At 37.1% G+C, this 24,939-nt stretch overlaps 1 protein-coding gene across 4 annotated transcripts in view; it reads left to right on the forward strand.

Annotated features, from left to right (window-relative positions):
* Positions 1-7,459: 7,459 nt before the first annotated feature.
* mybpc2b (myosin binding protein Cb) overlaps positions 7,460-24,939 on the forward strand; it is a 44,661-nt gene continuing 27,181 nt past the window's right edge. Inside the window, exons 1-10 of one of the 4 annotated variants that reach the window (XM_057826720.1) lie at positions 7,460-7,652; positions 16,885-16,902; positions 17,673-17,696; positions 17,816-17,836; positions 18,448-18,471; positions 20,868-20,891; positions 24,190-24,252; positions 24,330-24,478; positions 24,550-24,667; positions 24,770-24,818. In XM_057826720.1, coding sequence (XP_057682703.1) covers positions 7,637-7,652; positions 16,885-16,902; positions 17,673-17,696; positions 17,816-17,836; positions 18,448-18,471; positions 20,868-20,891; positions 24,190-24,252; positions 24,330-24,478; positions 24,550-24,667; positions 24,770-24,818 — 506 coding nt within the window. In that variant the 5' untranslated portion in view covers positions 7,460-7,636. The remainder of the gene's footprint in view (positions 7,653-16,884; positions 16,903-17,672; positions 17,697-17,815; positions 17,837-18,447; positions 18,472-20,867; positions 20,892-24,189; positions 24,253-24,329; positions 24,479-24,549; positions 24,668-24,769; positions 24,819-24,939) is intronic. The other 3 variants (XM_057826721.1, XM_057826722.1, XM_057826723.1) reach the window with 3 other exon arrangements.

The raw sequence follows: 24,939 nt of genomic DNA on the forward strand, positions 1-24,939 counted from the left end.
AGTAAAAGCTGTTTCATGTTGGCAATTTAACATAAAAGATTAAACCAACAAAATTGTTGATGACAATTTGCATGAAATGGCTCATCTCAAGCAGGTCCTCGTAACTTTTCTGATTCCGAAGATTTTTCAGCTTATTATAACCACAAACTTAAAAAAAGAAAAAAAAAAAAATGAATTCGATGAAAAGCTTAAGTTTTGTACACAATTGCCACACGTGTAATTCAAAACACCTGCAAAAGGTTCCTGAACCTTTAAAAAGTCAGTCTAATATATAAGATAAAAGTATAGATAGTACCCCAAAAATAAAATGGTAACTTCACACAGAACCCGTGGTTGAGGCCTTGATCTCAGAACTGTCAGCAAACATGCTAACCACTCTTACTCTGTGCCTCCCTTTTTACAAGTTATTTGGGGAAAATTCTTGATTAATTCATCTTTACAAGTGAAAAGTAAAACTCTTTTCTTGTTTCTAATCAGGCTTAATTTTGAATAATGTAAGGTAAGCACGTTGGTCAACTCCTGTGCGAGTAGGTGTATTAGAAAAATAAAATATCTAATTTTAGCATTTAAATAATTGCCACTAATCGCAAGTTTACTATTGACAGCATGCGATTAATCGCGATTTAAAAAATTTAATGGCTTGACTGCACGGTAACATAGGTTTTTCCATTCAAGCATTTACAGTAATTATGACGAGTATTTTTTTTTCCAAATTATAAATTGAGTTGCTTGTTAATTGTAGTCATTTAGGTTACATCAACCACCGTGGGACGTAACGCCACGTCAATCGGGGGTTGCCTATAAATGGAAAGTTATGCGATAAACATTTATGACCACAAGAGAGCAGCATCATACCGGCTACATATATCATTGCTTCAGTGACATGGCATTCGGGTTTTTTGTTGTTGTTGTTGTTTTTTTGGTTGTTTTGTAAGTATTTTTCCTCTCAATTCCTCTTCCATACATGTACGAAGGGGCAAACAAATAATAATCACAAATAAGATTTGCGACCTAATTAGAAAACGTACCGTATTTTTATGCCTATAAGGCGCAGTTTTTTTTCATAGTTTGGCTGGGGGTGCGACTTATACTCAGGAGTGACTTATGTGTGAAATTATTAACACATTATTATATCATTTAACATGTTATTTTGGTGTTTTGGAGTGACACTGATGGTTTGGTAAACTTGTTAACATTTTCTTCACGCTATAGTTATCTGAATAACTCTTAATAGCTATGTTACGTTGACATACCGGCCACGTTCACATTTTGTTGTTCATGCATCATGTAACATTATCATACTGTACACTTATTCAGCATGTTGTTCTATATTGTATTTTTATTTTAAATTGCCTTTCAAGTTGAAATATCTGTTCTATGTGCTGGATTTTATTAAGTACATTTTTTCCCAAAAATGCGACTTATACTCCGGTGCGACTTATATATGTTTTTTTCCTCTTCATTGGGCATTTTATGGCTGGTGCGACTTATACTCAGGTGCGACTTATAGTCCGAAATTAAAATTACAATTACAAACCTTATCAAATAATTCATGACACAAATACTTACATACTGTTTATTTATTTATTTATTTATTTTTTGTTTGTTTAGAAAACATTTTTTTCTTTTCGGTTGTGATGCAAGCATCAACACTACAATACAACATTCATAAATAATAAATAAATAAATAATAATAATGATGGAAGGACAGACTTTAAAACATTTAAAGGTATTACAGAACGTGAGCAAATTAGTGAATAGCAAGTACCTTGGCAAACCCGCATAAATCAAGTCCGAACCATCCTGAAGGAGAAATAAAGTTCCCTATTCTCATTATTTGACCATAGTTCGCAGAAACCATGAGTGTAAAATGCTCTGTCTAATAATATCTGTATATTTGAGTCAAATTCCTGTAACCGAATTTGAATGTTCCTCAGCACAGAACTAAAACCAATATGCTCTCAAAGGTTTGAAAAGCTCCCCCCCAAAAATGCACAAACGCATAACAAACGTCGATAAAAGCTGTGAAAACAAGGTCAAAATATAGACTAGATTATTGTTACTGTGGACAAAACAAAATGCTGCACTTGACTACAAATTATCTCTGTCTGCCTCTTAAATTTGCTATCTGTAAAAGTCCCTGGATATTTATAGTTGTCCTCCAATTCAACATCCTTATCAGATGATGGCACGGATTTGTAAGCAGGCTGTAAAGCAACGCAATTTATTGCACCTTGTCAATAAGGCCCCCAACACCTTGCTTGGTCAAGTCTCCTCATGGAAAACACTGTGAAATCCTGCACGCGCAATAAACTCTGTTTTTACTGTCGACTATGGAACAATAAAATCGCTGGAGGAGCCATGTTAACACAAAAATTCACATTTTAAAAAAGGAAAAACCGTGCTGGTTTTTGTGTATTGTACAGCCAAAAAAAGAACGAAAATTAAAAAACAGTACGCCATGCAGACATGCAGTATAAACAGCGGGGCAAATAAGTATTTAGTCAACCACCAATTGTGCAGGTTTTCCTACTTAAAAAGATTAGAGAGGCCTGTAATTGTCAACATGGGTAAACCTCAACCATGAGAGACAGAATGTGGAAAAAAACAAACAAACTGAAAATCACATTGATTTTTAAATAATTTATTTCCAAATTAGAGTGGAAAATAAGTATTTGGTCACCTACAAAAGATTTCTGGCTGTTAAAGAGGTCTAACTTCTTCTAACGAGGTCTAAACGAGACTCCATTCGTTACCTGTATTAATGGCATCTGTTTTAACTCATTATCGGTATAAAAGATACTTGTCCATAACCTCAGTCAGTCACACTCCAAACTCCACTATGGCCAAGACCAAAGAGCTGTGGAAGGACACCAGAGACAAAATTGTACACCTGCACCAGGCTCGGAAGACTTAATCTGTAACAGGTAAAACGCTAGGTGTAAAGAAATCAACTGTGGGAGCAATTATTAGAAAATGGAAGACAAACAAGGCCACTGATAATCTCCCTCGATTTGGGGCTCCATGCAAGATCTCACCCTGTGGCGTCAAAATGATAACAAGAACGCTGTGCAAAAATCCCAGAACCACACGAGGGGACCTAATGAAAACCTACAGAGAGCTGGGACCACAGTAACAAAGGCTACTATCAGTAACACAATGCGCCACCAGGGACTCAAATCCTGCACTGCCAGACATGTCCCCCTGCTGAAGCCAGTACACGTCCAGGCCCGTCTGCGGTTCGCTAGAGAGCATTTGGATGATCCAGAAGAGGACTGGGAGAATGTGTTATGGTCAGATGAAACCAAAATAGAACTTTTTGGTAGAAACACAGGTTCTCGTGTTTGGAGGAGAAAGTACTGTAATAATATAATACTGAATTGCATCTGAAGAACACCATACCCACTGCGAAGCATGGGGGTGGAAACATCATGCTTTGGGGATGTTTTTCTGCAAAGGGACCAGGACGACTTATCTGTGTAAAGAAAAGAGAGAATGGGGCCATGTATCGAGGGATTTTGAGTGAAAATCTCCTTCCTTCAGCAAGGGCATTGAAGATGAGACGTGGCTGGGTCTTTCAACATGACAATGATTCCAAACACACACCCAGGGCAACAAAGGAGTGGCTTTGTAAGAAGCATTTCAAGGTCTTGGAGTGGCCTAGCCAGTCTCCAGATCTCAACCCCAGAGTAAATCTGTGGAGGGAGTTGAAAGTCCGCGTTGCCCAACGACAGCCCCAAAACATCACTGCTCTAGAGGAGATCTGCATGGAGGAATGGGCCAAAATACCAGCAACAGTGTGTGAAAAGCTTGTGAAGAGTTACAGAAAATGTTTGGCCTCCGTTATTGCCAACAAAGGGTACTTAACAAAGTATTGAGATTAACTTTTGGTATTGGCCAAATACTTATTTTCCACCATAATTTGCAAATAAATTCTTTAAAAATCAAACAATGTGATTTTCTTTTTTTCCCTCACATTCTGTCTCTCATGGTTGATGTTTACCCATGTTGACAATTACAGGCTTCTCTAATATTTTCAAGTGGGAGAACTAGCACAATTAGTGGTTGACTAAATACTTATTTGCCCCACTGTATTAGTGGTTCACTCGTGACAAATTCATGAAGACCATGCACATTTAGAAAGTCGTAACTGTCAAGGTAATAGTTTACGTCAGGGATGTGCTCAGCCAGCATGGTTTGTGAGTGGAAGTTAGGGAGAGTCTTTACCAAACATAGATGTTCATTTCTGGTGCATTATTAGTTTATAAATAATATGCAAGCCATTTAGTTTTTTCATGATAATATGTTTTGAAGAATGCATGGTTTTTATGATAAAAAAAACAATAATAATAATAGTAATAAAACATTGGTCAAAACAAGTTCATTTATATAACTTAAAATCTACATATGATGCCAAACGGCTTCACAGACAGATGACATCAAAATATCAATTGAAATAATAATAATATTAATGTTAAAAAAGTAAATATTTCCTAATTAAAATCAATGACGACACGCCCTGATCTGAGCCTCTGTTAAAAAGTACATAAATAAACATATAAACATAATTTACTCCAAAAAGTTAAAAGAAAAAAAATCAAATCATTGACAATTGTCCAAATAATTGACCAAGTATGTAATACACTATATAATAAAAATGTCAAATAATGAATGTAAAATGTATGGTAACATTTTATTTGACACCATCATCATTAGACTGTCATAAGACCGTCATAATTAATGAATGTTAATGACAGATGTTATTAAGTGTCATGCGGCAAAACTCCATTTATGTCAAGTCCGCATCTTTTACATCCATTCAAAGTACCATAATTTGCCGGATGATACTTAATGACATCTGTCATAAGCATTCCTTAATGCTCATGACAGTGTCATGTCATAATTATGAGAGTCTTATGACATCGGTGTCAATAAGGTGTTACCAAATGTTTTTAGATTTGTTTTTTGATTCATTTTATTACTGCTACAATAACTGACTAGTTAATTGAATTAAAAAATGAGAAAAATAAAATAGAATAAACCTGCAAAATACCTACATAAAGTAGTTTACAATAAATCAATTCCCTGTAGTAATAATTACAAAAAACACAATGGCTAAAATAATGCAGCACATATTACAGGGCTCTCTCCAAATTTGTGTTGTTTTTAGCAGCCCTTTTAATGTTTGTCTTAGTCTAGTCATTTGGACGATAATACTTATTAGTCTTAGTCGTATTTTAGTCATCTAAAGAAAAGTGTTTGTCTTCGTTTGGTTTTTGTTGACGAAAACTCAAGATTAATTTAGTTTTATTCGACGTGTACTCAAAATGTTTTCGTCTGTCAAATTTTTAAAAATTACTCCAATAAATGAATAAATAAATAAAGGTTTCCAGCTATTTCGAATGAGCTTTTGCAGACGAGCGCATATTGTAGTGTCTCCAAGGACAACGCCAATTTGGTGATAATACACACTCGGCAGGAAAACAGTACATTATTTTCAATTAATTTTACCGACCTGGACGCCAGGAACTGTATGTAAAAAAAGTTGTACGACAGTTAAAGAGGATACTTTCCCTTAGCATTAGCCTAATGCTAACGCAAATGTTATGCTAATGCTACGGGTTACATTTAGTGTGTGATGATCACCCAGCACAGACCTTTAAAGGCTAAAGCAACATTGCATATTCTCTCTGGCAAAATAAGAAAACAAATCTTATGGTGTGTGCAAGCCCAGGGACTGGAGAGCAGCAGCACTTCACACGAGTGACACAACTAAATATTGCTACGATCCAAGCTAACTCCACATAAAATGTCACACATTGTAAACGTGTGACGGGAACTGTTGTGCATTTTCGTTTCGTTGTCGTCTCGTCAGACGAAAACTGCATTAGTCCCATTATGTTTTAATCTCGCAAAACACGTTCATAGACATTATCATTATTGATGGGTCAGCTCGGCTATGCACTGCGCAACTCTTTCAAGCAGGGGGCCGCCCACATTAAGAGGAGCTATTCACAAACACATGCACGCAGCGAACTAACAGTGGATTACGGTTCAAAAAGTATGAAAGCTGTACCACATACACACAGGAAAGATTGTCTCAGGAGTGATTTGTTCGAAGATTCAAGGTAATTATTATATTTTTCGTATCATGTGTGCATTTTAAAACTTGTGAAGAAAATGGAGAAATTAGCAACTTAAGGCACTGGCATCATAGTTCGCAATATTTACGTAAAATAAATGCTACCTGCATGTTTTTTTTTTTTTTTTGCTTTCGACAAAGAATCGAGACCCTTTTACATCCATATCTATAAAGAATTCAGGGATTTAAGCATTTATTCACAAGAATTTCAACGTAAAAAGCTCTTTATTGTGGTAAGGTGGCACCACAGTGAACTTAAAGCCGAGCCGCACATTCGACATATTTATGTAAAATAAATGCTAACTGCACGTTTTTATTTTTTTGCTTTTAACCAAAAATCAAGACTGTTTTATGTCCATATATATAAAGAACTTAGGGATTTAAGCATTTATTCACAAGAATTTCAACGTAAAAACTAAAAGCTCTTTGTTGTGGTAAGGTGTCTACATTGTGTACTTAAAGCTGAGCCGCATATTCGACATATTTACGTAAAATAAATGCTACCTGCACGTTTTTTGTTTTGTTTTTTTTGCTTTTGACCAAGAATCGAGACTGTTTTCCGTCCATATCTATAAACCATAAGAATTCAGGGATTTAAGCATTTATTCACAAGAATTTTCAACGAAAAAAGCGCTTTGTCTGTGATTCCACTCTGTCGGCTTTGACGGCCTCGACAACAATGCAGGCCCCCCTATTTATCGGCCCATGCCCCGTGTCCCGTCAATTAAATTATGAAGTCTATGGTATATTCTTTTCAGTACATAATGTTGTCCAAATACAGTACACAAGCAGTATTTCCTTATTCATCTATCTAATGTACTTCACTGTCTTAAGGGAGGCATTTACAAGCTGCACAGTTGTTTAGTAGCACAAAGCAGCCTGTTGGCACACTTGTCGATGTCACCTCATGAACACCAACCTCCGAGTCGCACTCCACCTCCCAAACTCTCTAGACATTGCCGACATTGACAGACTGGAGGTGCGTGTCACAGTGCTGGCTATGCAGTGACCCTTTCACCCCCATTCGCAGGTTCGCGCCCTCACCTCTTGCCCCTGCCAGTGCCAGGCATGACATGTGCAGATTCCTGGCAAGTAAAGAGGAGCTGACTAAAGTTAATGAAGATGGGTATGCTGCCATTGACGGCGATAGACGTCCAATCCATTTGAACTGGGAGACTGGCAAGCCTCTCCCAGTTCAATAAACATGCAAACTTTCTACTATTTTTTTTGGGAGCCCCCCTCATCCTCTCGTTAACCCTCCTCCGCCTCCTTTCACGCACACCTTTCCTGCGCTCCTCAGTCTGAGTGCGTCTCTACTTGAAAGTGCTTTAGGGTGATGCCCGCCTCCTTGCTTCTCACTTACAGCGTGGGTGTGGGTGACTCGAGTGCCGCGAGAGCTTTGAATAACAGCGCGAGGGGGGACAAATAAAAAGGAATAAGCAAAGCGCCTACGACCAGTCTTCCAGCAGCAAGGAGAAGACACAGGAATAAACCATGCCGGTCCCTGAAGGTATGCCAATGTGCAAAATATTTGCTTACATTTTTGGGTGTCTGCGATGTTCTTTGGGAAATGACTTAACTTCATCTTCAAATATTGCAGGATATTGCAGTCAACTTTTGTTTTTTTTAAGTCAGCACAATCATGATATTAAGTTTTGTAAAGTACATTTAAGTGGTTTGGAAGAAAGATGTACTGAGGTAACCTTCTGTCATAAAATGAATTGGGGTTTCCCAAACTTGGGCTTGGGGCCCAAAATGGGTCAATTTTTATGGCTGATTGTCAGGATAAATCATTGTGAGGAATTTTATGGATCAGCAAGCACACAAGCAAGCGCCTTTTGAGTGATGGTTAGTTGTTGTGAAGTCATGTCTGTTGTGTTGCTGTCGTTAGTTCGTATTTATGTTATGATGCTTTTTCGGCCGGTTTGGGAAACCCTGGCATGAAACAAGATGAGGAAGTATCCCAGTCAACTGAACAATTGATTATGAATTGTGTTTTTCTGCCTATATTTTAAATCTATTGTTGTAATATTTTAAATCAAGGCACTAACATATGAATGGTTGCTGTAAGTAGAAGACGATAATATATATTGTCTTAATTGATCATTTGCATTAACTACTTATAGCCGCTCCATGAAAACTATGGCGTTCAAATGTATCCAATGACTTTTATTTTACTTTTTACCAACAAACCGATGTTATACTAAATGTTTAAAAACGTCCGTTTAGCATATACCCTGATGTGGTTAGCGCTTAGGTATGGAAAGAATTTGCCGATATTACACATTAATTTACTGTCTAGCGAACTAATCACAATACCAGATCATTTTACGTTTGGCATAGAGGGAATCTCGCATTTCAGACACACAGGTTGATAATGTAGATATCTTACATCAAGAGTGCCTGCAGTAATACTCAACATCATTTCCTTATCCTTCTTTACCGGAACGCGGAATGATAACTTTTGACAAGCAGCAGCATGTTGCAGAAAAAAAAATGTTCCTGGCTTGAAATAATTTTATTTGTGTTGCTTGGGTCCAAACTAAATGAAAAAGTGCTACTAAAAAGGTAAAAGTTTGGTTTTGCTAAAATAGCGGCAATATTCAAAATTTCCGATTTTACGTCCTAGTTATGCAGAAAATATTTATGTTAAATGCCATTTCTTATGTTTCAGGTCAAACTAAGTCTATAAAATGAGGAGGAAAATGTACATAGTGTATATAAAAGCATTAGAAAGTACAACAGTAAAGAAAAGTGGAAAATAGAATTTCAAACTCATGACCACAAACCCAAACTTTTTGGGAGAATATTATATGTCAATGCGATGAAACAAACTAGGAAATATCACCTAGATTCTGGGAACAAAATATGTGTTACATGGCACAGTCAGCAAAAACCAGATGGCAAACCAGAAAGAAAGAGAAATCTTAATCTTAGGACTAAGGAAGAGACTGTTAAACATTTGAATAGAAAGCTACCAAGTTGCCAGATATATGCATTGCTCAATAACTCAATTTGGTATTAGTGTGTGGTTGAACAATAAACTTTGTTTATATAATGCTTTGTTACATTTTTAGTAGCTCATGCTGCTACAGTGATCCCTCGCTACTTCGTGCTTCAAACTTTGCGCCCTCAGTCCATTGCGGATTTTTTTTCAAATAGAAAAAAAAAATACAGCCAATCCCGAGCCAATCGCATGGTCTCACTCTCCCTCCCTCTCCCTGCTCTTTGTTGGTCAGGCAGTGAGTGCACTGGAGTTGCTTATTATGGTAAACGATGATTAACAGATGTTTAATGTTTGAAGTTCGATTCTCTAGCAAGATCAAAGCGCTGCATGCGTTAATCCTTGTTTAACTTGTTAAACAGCTGCTGCGGCAACTCATCGTGTGTAAGTGAGCAGCTGAGTGGATTTGAATGGAGTCTCTCAATGAAGCTTGTTTAAAAATAATTTGGTAGGACAGTAACATGTTTGAAAGTTATAATTATTACATCTGAAGTGCTTAAAAACAATGTATTAATATATACATATACATAAGTTTTTTTTAGACTCTACTCTGTGGAAAAAAAGTAAAATCATGTCATATATATAATCTTTCCAATGCTAAATCTGAATAAATACTTTAAACACACACACACACACAAAAAACAAAAGAAAATATCTTTTTTTTCTTTTGGGGGGGCGCTACATCCCTGTTTTTCAGTTATCGCGGTATGTTCTGGTCCCCATTAACCGCGAAAAACGAGGGATTACTATATATCTTAAAAAAAGACATATTCCTTGTAGATTTTGGGTCACATTACACTTTATTATTGCGTTATTTCTATCTGAAAGCATCTTAAGATGAACGCTACTTTCTCAAAACTGTCGCCCGGTGTCCTTCACCTTTTGGTGGAGACCAGCAACGCTCAGCTTTGACCCAATGAGGCTCTAAATCATTGACTATGAGAAATTGTCATGGGGAATGACTTCAGTTTTACAGGCCAAGGTTGCATTAACAATGTGGACCCCCACCCGCCTCCCTTCTAACAGCCTCCCACATCTAATCCCTCTACATCCGCTCTGCTCTGATTGGGAACATAATGGGCTTCACACATTATTTCCTCCTAGACTTTTCGGCAATCTTGAAACATTTTTTCTTATGATTATCTCAGTAGTACGTATAACTATGCGCTTATTAACCGTATAGTCAGTGAGTTTGAATTGAGCTCCTTGGACATGTGCAACACCCACCGCTCTATAAGTGAGCCAAGTTCAACTGCCAAGCTCGCAAAGAATGATCATCTAATGTTTGACTCCCACATGACTCACAGGATGTTTTACATGTGGACTTAATGTGGTATTGAACCAAAAGATTAGCTAATTAGCATAAGAATAGCATCAAGTTTCCTTTTTAAAAAAAAAATCATCCATCACTCTTCCTTCCTTTTGCAGGCAGCTCCAGCCCTCTAGGCGCAGCCAAAAATAATCCCAAGTAACCCGTGACCTTTTCGTCTTTTTTTTTTCCCGCGTCCCCATCCTCTTAAGTTGATAGGGTTTCACACACGCCAGCGCATTAGTTACTACGCACTCACGGCTGAAATATAAATCACGATGCACACCATCGTTCTCGGTTTAGAAGTTTCCCCGTCAGGCTCAACAGGCCTTGCGCTCTCTTTATATAATTTCTCAATGGTTAGATTATAATACATACATTTAAAAAAAAAAAAAAAAAATGCGGTTGTACTTAACCAAGTAGGGCACACGTGTGATTTGACACCCTTTCCTGCCGGGCTCACTAAATTTAGTGTTGCCTGTAAATCTATATTTAGATGATTAAGAAGATCATTTTAAGTGAAATTCATTTTCTCACATTAAGCCCCGCAATGTCAAATTGCATTAGCGCCTTCATTTGTTTAGTCCACAAAGCGTCGCCCGCAGCTGAGCCTTAAATTGGCCGTACTTCAAAATCAGGCATAAATAGAAATGCAATTAACTCCTATTTAACAATTTCCGTTGACTATCAGCAGGTCCTGTTAAAGTCAACACACCGTGATGAGATTAATATTAATTCTGGGAATATTACTGTATGTTTTGTGTAGTTTTAGAAAAAGTTCATTTAAAATAAATGGCTGCCGTTAATGGCAGTAGACCAGTGGTTCTTAAACTTGCATACTTGCAAACTTGCAATTTTACATGTGCATACAATATACCCTTCAGAATTAAATAATAAAGCGATTTTTTTTCCAAATTCAAAACCGCTATTAGCTATAGCAAGCTAACGTCTGAGTGGATTCCCATTCAAATTACTTTAAATGTTGAATGTACTCAAAATGATTGTGCCTTTTGCTGTTGATTTTCATGTTGGAAATGACTTTTTTTGTTGTTTTCATATCTACATTCTCATTAAGTGTTGCATCCTTTGCAGCACATACTATTCTCATAGTGTAAAATATGATGTAAATGATTTTTTTGTTTGTTTTTTTGTTATACTTCCTCGCACAATGTATGGGTCAACCTTCCACTGAGCAAACCAGTTTCTCCTCACATTAGATAAGAAATGGAATTACGATAAGCTTGTAAATTGGGGGCAAACCAGTCCAAAACTAAACAACACTTTGCCTTTAGTCAGTGTAAGAAAATAGGGCCCTGTGTGTCTTAACCTTCACCGAACCCCTTAGACCCACTCACCGAACCCCTGAGTTTCGATTGAACCCAGGTTAAGAATCATTGCAATAGATGAATAAGATGCGCTCTCTGCCAAACTATGAAAAAAACTGCGACTTATAGCCAGAAATATACGGTATATACTTTTTGTGATGAAAGATTGTAAAATGCGTTTCTTTTTCGAAAACAGTGATTTTAAAAAATCAGACAAAATAAATAAATACTAGGGCTGTCAAAATTATCGCGTTAACGCGCGGTAATTAATTTTTTAAATTAATCACGTTAAAATATTTGACACAATTAACGCACATGTCCCGCTCAGACAGTATTCTGCCTTTTGGTAAGTTTTACAGCAAGGCTTTTTGTGCTGTCTAAGAGCGAACTCTTGTGGTCGCTTTGCGACATGGTTTATTGTTTACTTGCCAGTTCAATATGGCTGCACGACGTCTCGGGCTGACGCCTGCGTTGTAATGTTGTGCTTATATGATCCTTGGACAAGATTTGTCCGTAAGTATGGTTGTTGTAAAGAATGTACATATTATGTTAGTAAGCGAAATGTTATATTTTTTGTATGAGACGCTTTTTGTTTATGTTTAGTGAACCTGTATAGCATGCTAAGCTAACCTTGTTGCTAATGCAATGCTTGTGTACTTTTTTTTTTGTAGTTTTACGACGGTCTAAAGAGGACAATGGTTTGAGGCTATTTTATTAATAAATCAGATGAAAAAGGAAGAAGTCTGATTATTAAGGCGTCGTTCACTAGCTGTCTAGCTTTGGAAAAAGTAGACGCGTTGGAGTGAGGACAGCATAGACAGATTTAAATGACAGTAGAGTGAAATGCCCACTACAATCCTTATCTACCGTATGTTGAATGTATATATCCATCTTGTGTCTTATCTTTCTATTCCAACAATTTATTTTACAGAATATATATATATATATAATTTACAGAAAAATATGGCATATTTTATAGATGGTTTGAATTGCGATTAATTGCGATTAATTACGATTAATTAATTTTTAAGCTGTAATTAACTCGATTAAAAATTTTAATCGTTTGACAGCCCTAATTAATACATATACCTGTACATACATATTACTGAATAAATACATTGAACACACACAAAGACAAAATCGATTTTTTTGGGGTGGGTGGGCACTACTTCACGGTTTTTCACCTATTGCGGTGGGTTCTGGTCCCCATTAATCGCAAAAAACGAGGGATCACTGTAGTCATCTTTTGCATATGTTGTTTTGTTTAAAAAAAAAAAAAAAAACCTCAAATGTCAAATGTTTCCGCAACAAAATTGTGAAAGTGTCAAGATTGCTTTGTATTTTTGTTGTTGTTGTTGCTTTAGTAGAAATGTTGCTAATTGCTAATTTAATGTGTACATAATATTGTATTAAAGTGAGTAAAGGCTGTTGAATTGAAACCTTGGCAGACTTTGTAGTATCGGTAAACGTTGTATTGTTGGCCATTTTGACAAAAAAATCAATATCGTATTGTCATTAAATTGTTGATTTACACCTCTAGATATAATGTAGTTAGCATAACAATTCCAAATGTTCTAATGTAATGAACTGTGGTTATTGATGTTGTTAAAATCGCATTTGCATTACGTAATCTTTGATAGGCAATGCAGGAAATGGCTGGGCTGTTAAAATATTGTTTGAATACATAGTTATTCATTTTAATTGGCGACCTGAGCCAACTTCATCTGAAACTCGATGGTAGGCAGATGTGCTTATTAGGATTGACTTATACCAATTTGCAACCGCAAAGGCGAAAATTTATGAAGCGTTAGCGAGGTCAAGTTTGTGCAGCTATTTAAGGAAACGGTCCAAAAAATAAGCGAGGCTTGTCTTCAGGGAAGTCATGAGACACCATACTTGGCCTTTACGTGGTTGGACTGACCCCTCCTTTGGGAGTTTGGTATTTAATATGTTTCCATTTCCAGCTTACTTAAGTTTGGACCATAACACCCACTGTGTTCGAATGGACTGTCAGGCTTTTAATGTGTTAAAAGAACAGTGCCCAAATCCTCATGTCATGGGACTCCTGTTGAAGATGAGCCTTTGTATAGATTCATGTCATAGGTTAAGTCACTATAAAAGGTGAGCATTTTATAGATTGTCAACTGGATTTATGAGCATATAGCATGTCAGCGTTCACTTCAAGTCAAGACATGAACATGTGTCACCTTGCGCCGTCGAGGATCAGATGAGTTCTTTTGGATCTAGCAAACAAAATGTAACAAGATTATGTGCTAGGGCAACCAATTACAAGCCAAATGAGAGCTTATAATTGTCATGAATACGAATGAAAGGAAAAAGACGAATTGAAAAACAAACAAAAAAACATTTTATTGACCGAAATGTACCGTATTTTTCGGACTATAAGTCGCACCTGATTATAAGTCGCACCAGCCAAAAAATGCGCAATGAAGTCGAAAATTGGTATACTATACATACATATATATTAGTATATATATTAGTCGCACCGGAGTACGTGTAAGTCACATTTTTGGGGAGAAATGTATTTGATGAAATCAAACACCAAGAACAGACATGTCATCTTGAAAGATAATTTTAAAATAAAAATAGAGTAGAGAACAACAGGCTGAATAAGTGTACGGTATGCTAAAGTTACATGACGCATAAACAACAAATTGAGAACGTGCCCGATATGTTAATATAACATAGCTAATAAGAGTTATTCTGATGAATATAGCATAAAAACATGCTAACAAGTTTACCAAACCATCAGTGTCACTCCAAATCATTAAGTCCAATGAAACCTTGGTGTCACTTTTAAACAACTCGGCCAACTCCGGAAGAAGGTTCGGCGCTTCCTCTTCTATGCTGCTTATGTCAGACTCCCTGTCGGTTGCCGTTCTAATTATTCTAGCCTTCCTGAATCCTGACAGAATGTGGTAATAATTTCACACATAAATCGCACTCCTGGCCAAACTATGAAAAAAAAAAAAAACTTTTGATTTATAGTCCGAAAAATACGACACGGGATAATTAAAAGAAATAACCTATAACTATGTATTGTGTATTCAGAAAAGTAAATAAAGCATCTTGAAATTTTTAAAAATTCACATTTTTGCTATTTATGTTCGCAGGTCAGTATTTAATATACAAATGCCACTTTAGGGCCATATTGTGGCATTACAATTGAATTTTTTTTTTTTTTACTTTTAAACTCAATGACTGCCATGGATGACGATAGAAATCCAATCTTTTTGAACTTGGAGGGCTGTCTGTGAATGATCATGTTTCAGTGCAAAGTACAGTGGTATGAAAAAGTATCTGAACCTTTTGGAATTTCTCACATTTCTGCATTAAACACCATCAAATGTGATCTAATCTTCGTCAAAATCACACAGATGTAAAAGCAGTGTCTACTTTAACTAAAACCATCCAAACATTTATAGGTTTTCATTTTTTTGTGAGGATAGCATGCAAATAATGACAGAAGGGGGAAAATAAGTAAGTGAACCCTCTGCCTAAGGAGACTTAAAGAGCAATTGAAACCCATTTTACCAAACAATTTAGGTCAGATGTGTGCCCAATCAGTGATTAGTGGTTTAAAGCTGCCATGCCCACTATAAAACACTCACCTGGTAAGAATTGTCTTGATGAGAAGCATTGTCTGATGTGCATCATGACTCGGTCAAAAGAACTGTCTGAAGATCTGCGATCAAGGATTGTTGATTTGTATAAAACTGGAAAGGAATACAAAGCCATCTCTAAAAGTCTGGATGTTCATCAATCGACAGTCAGAGAAGTTGTCTACAAATTGAGAGACTTTGGCACTGTTGCTTCTCTCCCAAGGAGTGGCCGTCCATCAAAGATGACGCCAAGAATTCAGAGCAGAATTCGCAGAGAGGTTAAAAAAAGAACACTCGACTGTCTGCTAAAGACTTACAGAAATCATTGGCACAGTCCAATATCTCTGTGCACACATCAACTATATGTAAAACTATGGCCAAGAATGGTGTTCATGGGAGGACTCCACGGAGGAAGCTACTGTTGTCTAAAAAAACATTGTTGCTCGCTTAATGTTTGCAAAAAGGCATTTGGACATTCCACAGAGGTTTTAGCAAAATATTTTGTGTACTGATGAAACCAAAGTGGAATTGTTAGGGAGTAACTCGTCATATGTGGAGGAAAAATGGAACAGCTCACCAACATCAACCCCTCAATCCCACCATGAAGCATGGTAGAGGGAGCATCATGATTTGGGGCTGTTTTGCTGCCTCAGGGCCTGGAGAACTTGCAAACATTAATGAAAGAATGAATTCAAAAGTTTATCAGAATGTCTGCCGTCTGTCAGACAGTTGAAGCTAAAAAGAGGATGGATTCTGCAACAAGACAATGATCCAAAACACAGAAGTATATCAATTTCAGAATGGTTTCAGAAGAACAAAATACACATTCTGGAGTGGCCAAGTCGAAGTCCAGACTTGAACCCCATTTTGATGCTGTGGCATGACCTAAAGACAGTGATTCATGCCAGACATACCAGGAATCTGACTGAACTACAGCAGTTTTGTAGAGAAGAATGGGCCAAAATTATCTTGATCGATGTGCCAGACTGATCTGCAGCTACAGGAAGCGTCTCGTTGAAGTTATTGCTGCCAAGTGGGGGACCACAAAATATTAAATGTAATGGTTCACTTATTTATTTTTTTCCCCCTTCTGTCATTGTTTGCATACTTCCCTCATTAAAATATGAAAGCCTATAAATGTTTGGGTGGTTTTAGTTAAATCAGACACTGTTTTTTAATCTGTGGGATTTTGACAAAGATCAGATCACATTTGATTGTGATTTTATGCAGAAATGTGAGAAATTCCAAAAGGTTCAGATACTTTTTCATACCATTGTATGTGTTGTAGTAGTTAGTAAAGAAGGAAAAAATGTATTATTAAAAACAGCTTTTAAGGCAATAGACATTTAATCCATTTCGACTAGAGAGGCATCATTCGCTACTAGTCAAAATGGATTGGACGTCTATCACCATCAATGTTAGCCCGTGAGGTAGCATAAACAGTGAACCCTAATGCTATGTCTCCTCTGTTTCTCCTGCAGCCAAAGTAGAGGTGGACGGTAAGTCAACTCCACGCCTCCATTTACCTCCTGACCTTTTGCGTGTCTTTCATTATCACATCGTCACCCATTATAGCTGGCACATTTTCACTTTTGCCACATGGAGCCGACCTCGGGTGACCTCTGACTGAGTTAATTGACTGGCGCCAACGGTTTTTATTTGCCAGCTCGTTTGCATGTCATTTTGTGATTTCGTCTAACTATGAATTTAAATAATAATAATCACGTGGCAGTAGCAGTGACAAATGTTGCTAAGCCTCGTGTGGTATTTTGCTAGATGTACTATTTATTCTCACTGATCAGCTGTTGAAGCCTCTTAACTTGTGTTCTCCCCTGGGGGCTCCCATTAAAAAAAAAAAAAAAAAAAGTGTAATTTTAGCCCCACAGGATTCAGCGGAAGAGCGTGAGGGCCTTTTTTTGAGAGGCGTTCATATTTGAGATGCAATGAGTGGCGCAAAATGCATTTCAACTAATCAGTCATTGTGATTATTTGAATAATACAGATGATAAGTTGAGTAAATTAAAGAGTGAAGAGGATAAGGCAAGGGTCAATTACTTGTGTTGTTGAAGGGGATAATACAGCGATGATGACGCATTGGTTTTGCACGTTTGCATTTTTAGCACGTCTTCTGCATGCAATTGTGTTGTTTTATCTTCACTTTACATCTTTTATTATTTTTTTATGTTTGCAAACGACGAGTTTGTTGATTGTTAAGCAGGTGTAATCATACCCATTGTTCCAATTTAACCAATGATTTTTATTTACACAGCCGCTCCAAAGCAGGAAGCAGATGGTAGGCACCTCCAAGGAAAAACTTTTAACGCGCTTTCTTGCAGCTTTTTTCAAATTTTAGCCACATTCAGTACAAGATAACCACATACGCGCTGGCTAATTCTCATTCATTTCCTATAGATGTACCCCCCGCAGATGGAGGTATGTACAGTACGTGGAGCGTGACCATTCCTCTCGCCCGTCTTCATAATCCTGTAAATGTATTCACATAAGTGCATAACATGTGCGTTTCCGTGTGGAAATGACACGATTCTCTCAGCATGGCGTGTGTTCATGATTACTTGTTTGCAGGTGTGCATGATTGATGATGATGATGATGATGATGCAATTTATGATGCAAGATGATTAAAAATATATATATCTTAATGTTTCTCCAGTGTGTTCACTATAATTTTACAGTACACTTACATATTGTACATGTGTGCCTAATGAAATTGTTATACACAATACTTTTTAATTTTTTTTGAAAGATAATAACCTCATTTGCATTTACAGCCATTGACAGCGATAGACGTCCAATCCATTTGAAGTGGGAGGACTAGCAGAGAATGATCACTCCTACTTCAAATGCATTGGATGTCTATCGCTGTCAATGGCTGTAAATGAGGTAAACAAGTTCATAGTATACTAATAAAAAAACAGTTGTGATATTGCATGCGTGTGTGTGTGTGTGTGTGTGTTGAGCAGCAATACGTGCTTTTGCTTCCTTGTCGTTCTGTTTAGTTCTCTCGTGCTTCTCGCTTTGTCTGCAGCTGACTCTGATGCCAGCAGCGATGGTAAGAAATATATTGGTGATTGCTAAAGCTAAAAATGAATGTTTGTGACATTAATTAGGTTTGTGAACGTTTCGTTTTTTAGCCAGAGCCGGCCCACACCCTCATGGGGCCCTGAGAAAAATGGGATTTTTAGAAATTGATATTATTTCTTTTGGGTCCTAGCAACTTTTTTTTATACTCTATTGGAGAGCGATTTTGGGTTAATTTATACAAAAAGCAGTATTTGGAATAGTTAATATTACCTAAATTAACAAAGAATAAATTAGAAAACATCAGGTTAGTTTTTCTGTTGATAGGTAAATTTTGTGTAACTTTTGTAACAGTTTATCAGGTTTGTGAAAAATTTGTCTTGAAATTGACCAGAATTTTTTGTGATTACCCTTCGTTTGCCTCTTAAACAGCCAGATTCCCATGAAAGTGACTGACTGGATTGAATTTGAATATTTAATTGACATTTAAACTCGTTGGTTTGATTGGCTGTTGGCGAGTGGGCGTGTATAAGAAGCACAATGTGGGTAGGTATTTGGATAATAAGGCTCGGTATGAGGTCAGTGATTTCAAATCTCATAGTTTGGTGTTACAAAAGTGATTACAATGAAATCACAAACCACATCAAAGACCCTTATTAAAAAATAAAAAAATAGGACTTTCAGCCAAGGTCATCTTTAACTCATTGGCTGCCATTGTTGGTGATAGACGTCCAATCCAATTTACTGCCATCAATTGCGGTCAAACATGGTCACTCGATGTCAGCTATTCCAGTTCAAATGGAGTTGGATGTCTAGCACTGTCAATGGCAGTGAGTTATTTTTTTTGGGAGTGTGCTAGAATAAAGTATGGCAAAGCAAATGGGGGAAGAAAAAGGCAAATTGAAATTTGAATAATGAAGATTTAAAATGCCAACGATAGTCCAACTTTCAGTCTTCACAGTTCAAATGAAATTGATGCCTTTTAATGGTAGCCTGCAATGAGTTAAAAACCCTGTCTTTGAGGACTCTGCAAAGATATTCAGTTCTCTTATACCTTGGCCCGGCTCTGGTTTTAGTCTCAAGTCTACATAATACATTGGATGACTTATGGGTATTTTCTTTTCATTTGAAATAGTCTTAATACTTCTATTTGGACTGTAATTAAAGCAGTTGCACTACAACATAAACTCCATCCAAGGCACTTTTTTGCTCTACTACAACATAGTGTTTACTAGGAGAACAAGTCTTGGTTGACTTTATGTCAGACTTTATGTCTCCATTGGGGAGTTGTGTAAGGAAAAACAGCAGCTTTTGTCCATTTCTGCCGCTCTGGCAATTTAAACAATAAGAGTGCAAGCACATCTGAGATTCAGTTGGTTCAACAATAACAGCTGCTACTGGTAGGCCCCACGTTATGTGATATCCCAACTTTGCCCTCAATTGAACATTATAGCCTATTAATAAACTTCACAGGAAGCCGAGTCCTGCAGGGAATCGCTCCCAGGACATCAGGCGTGTTGTTTTGTGGCTCGTCCTCCTGTCTGGAGTCCAAAGCCGAGAAGACGTTACATAAAGTAGATTTGCTATTGTGAGTCAAACATCTCAACCATGCTCAGTTCAGGTTTTACAAGTGAAACCCAAGAACAGGCATCCGTCCGAAGGGATCTTCAGTCGAGTGCTAACCTTGTCCGACTACTTTTAATGGTTAGTGCAATGCAGACAGCTTCTGGAAGTGCTTAGGACTGTTTCCGTTTCTGTCTTTTCCATCAGGAAAAGCTCTCAGGGCTGAATGACAACAGCAATTGGAAATAGCAGGCTTGCGAAAACTTTGACAACTGTATATTCCTTCAACTTTACACGGTGCCACAAGTGGATTTGGCACATCTGGGTTAATGTCACAGAGATGTTCTTGCATCACTTTTAATGTAGGAGGATTTCCTCTTCTTATGTTATGTTAGTTTAATCTCCATATAGCAGTAATTGCGGCACCCGTCACTGTGTGTGTCCCTCAGGGTAGACATTTGGAAGTTCGTACATACCAGGGTTTTTTAAAGCCTTTCCCAAAGGGCTTAAGTGTAAGCATGGGGGCTGAGGGGCGGTATTCTTACCCAGTTTGTCTAATGAAGCAGGAACTCACTGCCAACTAAGCAAATTAAAATATATAGGAGACTGTATAATTAATTTACCGATACTTCGGAAACACGGCTTATAAATGTACCAGCTTCAGTCCTATAGAAGTATTGAAGGTCATTTCAAATACATGATTTATCCCAAGTGTGATGATTACAAAGTGTCTTCTGACTCATAACAACTGTTATTGCATCTAAGAACATACAACGGATTGCCTGTCACTGTGTGGTACATTCAGTACTAAAATTTCACACTTACTCTCAGCATTGGGATAACAGCAAATTGTTTCTCTCCCAGCTAACCCGAAAGCCGTAGTGGGGGGTAAGCGTGGATTATGTTGAGTTATCATTGCATGCGGATGTCATTTGATGGAGCGTCTGCATCCATTGTTTTTTGTTGCACAGGTGCCGTCTACATGTGAATTGTATTTTTTACATTCTGTTCATGTTGTCAGATTTGTGAAGTCGCCGGATGCTCATTTGGACATGTTTTACTGTTCATTTTCAAGTGTCATGAGTGAATTTTAATCCTGTCTGCTATCAAGATGTCCTCTTGTGTACATGTTTGGAAAATAATGGAGACATTTACATGAGACTTTTATATGGAGGTAGATTTGTGTCTTTATTATTCAATCAAAAAAAAGTTGCTTCAATCAAATAAAAAGTTGCTTCAATCAAAATATATATTTTCAATCGAAGAAAAAGTCACTTCAATCAAAAAAAGTGTGTTTGAATGCAAAAATACTGGTGCCCTGTATTCGGCTTTGACTCCAGCAGAGTCCGATGGCTGGATGGAGCCCTGGTGGCCATTATTCTTGCTTAATACTTTTATGCCATTGGCGTAGTCACCTGCCACTCAAACACACCGGAAGTAGCGTTGAAGTTGAATCTTTTTGTCAAAATGTTTCAATCGAAAAAAAGTGCCTTCAAAACTTTTTCCACTTCAAAAAAAAAAAAAAAAAAAAAAAAAAAAATTATATATATATATATATATATATATATATATATATATATATATATATATATATATATATATTTATACACATATATTTATATTTCAAATAAATAAATATATTTTCAAATATATATATTTTTGCAAGTGATTTTTTCTTTGATTAAAAATAGTTTTTTTTTTTTTTGGATTAAAGCAACTTTTATTGCGATTGAATGATTTAGACACAGATGTCCCACACCTAAAATGGCTCAAACACAAAAAGGATTGCTTCAATCAGAGAAAACAGATTGAATGACAAATAAAGTGTTCAAATGCAAATCTGAGTCTCAAATATTTTTTCACATTCAAACCTTTTTTTCTACGATTGAATTTTTTTTACATTTTTGATTGAAGTGATTTTTCTTTTGAAAATATGTTTTTTTTGTTTGAAGCAACTTATTTTTTGATTGAATAATAAAGACACGAATGTCCTAGCAAAAATGTGGTCCAAACGCAAAATTACATGACATCAATCAAAAATGTTGTTTCAGTAAAAAAAAAAAAAAACTTGACCTAAATAAAAAAAAAAAAATTTCAATCAAAGAAAAATAGTTTCAAATTTATTTTTGCATTCAAACACATTTTTTTTGGGATTGAAGTGACTTTTTCTTCGATTGAAAATATATATTTTGATTGAAGCAACTTTTTATTTGATTGAAGCAACTTTTTTTTTTTGATTGAATAATAAAGACACAAATCTACCTCCATACTTTTACATCATGTTACTGCTTAAATAGAAGCACCTTGCTATTTCGCAGTGTTTCCATGAACAACCTAAAGAAATAAGACTTCGATTATTACAATAAGGGCTGAATTACGCTTCTGCGTTGCGGTGATGGTGTAGCGATTGCTTAGACGCAACGTCGTCATTGAGCATTCGAAGCTCAGCGTCAAGGGAACGCGTTGCTCTATAATTCACCCCTGAGCCACTGGAGGGGTGTGGCCAAAGCACACTCTTGTATAAGAAAATTAGTTTGGGTTTGTGTTGAAAGGAGACTAAGCTGTTATATTAAATTGATAGTTGTGTGATTTCTTTATAAAAAGAAATGACAAAACTTAACTAACTACAACTCAAATGACAACACTTAACTAACTACAACTCAAGTGCTAATATGCTTCTACAAAACACAATTGAAACGGACACTTAAACACTAATTAAGTTAATCGCTAATAGCTTAGCGCTCTGTGAAAAGTACAAATGTCTCATCAACAAATAATACAAACAATAATATTGGCTTCATATGCTCACCTCTGAGGGAGGCACAGTGGATCTAACCACACAAAAGACAATCAAACTCTCGACACTTAGTAATATTATTGCAGCAGTCAACTCTCTCTCTTGCACATTAAAAACAAACAAGGGCCCAGACGTGGTAAAAATCGCTGATCAAATTAGTTGGCAACTAATATATTAATCAAATTAATCAATTAGTCATTGCAGCCTTACTTTTACGGTTTTGGGGGACTCTTTTCGAATTCCTTTAGTTTTCCTCCGGTCATAAACAGCAATGGCAACGGAGATGGAACGTGTGTATTTTCAGCTGCAGCTAATCGATATTAAACAACAAATGTTGTTAATACAAATGTTGACGGGTAGGCGACACTGAAGACGATTGCGAATGTTTGAACACGGCAGTGTTGTTGTGCTGAACCGGAAACAATGTTCTTAGCGGACCAATCACAGTACTTTGACGTTCACCTCACGACGCATTGACGTGACACATAGTTAGGATTTTTTTGGAGGCGCATGTCAGGCTATGGCGTGGAGTCGTAACTCAGGTTTGAGTTAACGGTGTAGGTCCGCCGTCACCGCAACGCAGAAGCATAAATCAGATTTAATGGGGATATATGATATTTTAGAAATACTGTATTTAATGATTCGATTCAAAGATATTGCACATAAAACCTTGTGAAATATTGTACCCAAGTAATAATTTAAAAACAATTTTCCGAAGGAAACAGTATTGTAGTAAAACAGTAAATAAAACTGAACTGCACAGGGTAGTGATTCCTTTGGGTACCTTTAGAGCAGTGGTGCCCATACCGGTCCTCAAGGGCTGTTGTGGGTCTTGGTTTATGTTCCTTCCGATCGAGCAGTGACCGTTCAACCAATAAAGTTTCTGCTAAACTAAGCAACACTTGACTATAATCAACTGATTACACTTCTAAGACACCAAATTGGTGCAAAGGTGTCATCCTGTTTTGTTGGAATAGTTTGGGGACCACTACTTTAGAGGAACCCAAAGTATCACTCTAAGAATCACAATGGGTTTATGAACAAATTTGTATGAGTACGAAAAAGAGGCCCTGTAACATGTTATCTGTCGTATGAGTTCCTAAAAAGTGAAATGAACATACTGTAAGTTGAACTGCTACGACAGTATAACTATATTTAAATATATGTACTGCACCCATTTCCACTTTATATGTTGTTTGGTATCAAACGTTGAGTTTTTAATGTTTATGTCATGAAGTGTTTTGTTATATTGAGTCAAAATGCTGCACTTTGGCTTCACAGTGTCGTCATCGTCATTGTTAGTGTTGTCTTCTCACCGGTTGCATTTCCACATTCAATGTCTTTTTCTAATCATTTTAAACAAATATATAACTGTAGTCTTCATTTCAGAGGTGACAGAGATCACCGGGCTCTTCGTCGAGAAGCCTCCAGATCATGTAACCGCAATCACAGGTTAGACGTGTGAACATATGAATTGAAACTACTTCAAAGGACATGTTGACGTGACTGATTGATGTTGGCAATGACAGGGACGGATTTGATCCTCATTGCGAAAGTTGACTCAAGCACACTGATAAAGAAACCCACTATGAAATGGCTGAAGGGAAAGTGGCTGGATCTGAGCAGCAAGGCTGGGAAACACATGCAGTTTAAAGAAACCTATGACAGAAACACAAAGGTGCGCCTAATAAACAATAAAGTGTATGGGGACCGTGCATTGACACGAAATCTCCTATCTTTTGCCTAAAGATCTACACTTATGAAATGATGGTCAAGAAAGTGGTCGCAGGAGATGCCGGCGGTTACAGGTGTGAGGTGACGTCCAAAGACAAATGTGACAGCTCCAGCTTTGAGATCACCGTGGAGGGTAAGTGAAAGTCGAGCTGGGAGCACTGCGCATTCCACGTGCGCTGATGTTCTGGTTTGATGCGGACCTAAAGTGCCATCTCGGCAACTTCTCGGGTTTCAGCCTCCCAGCAGGAGGAGCAAGCGGACATTTTGTCTGCCTTCAAGAGAGCGTAAGTGAATTTCATGTGTTCTCACAGAACTACTACTCCCTTTGCGCATGTTACACATTGTGCATAAGGCCCTATGTTGGCCCGTTGTTTTTTTTTTCAGCCTGTGCAAACCCGTGCCATG

Source organism: Corythoichthys intestinalis, chromosome 21 (assembly GCF_030265065.1).
Source record: "Corythoichthys intestinalis isolate RoL2023-P3 chromosome 21, ASM3026506v1, whole genome shotgun sequence".
Taxonomy (NCBI): domain Eukaryota; kingdom Metazoa; phylum Chordata; class Actinopteri; order Syngnathiformes; family Syngnathidae; genus Corythoichthys; species Corythoichthys intestinalis.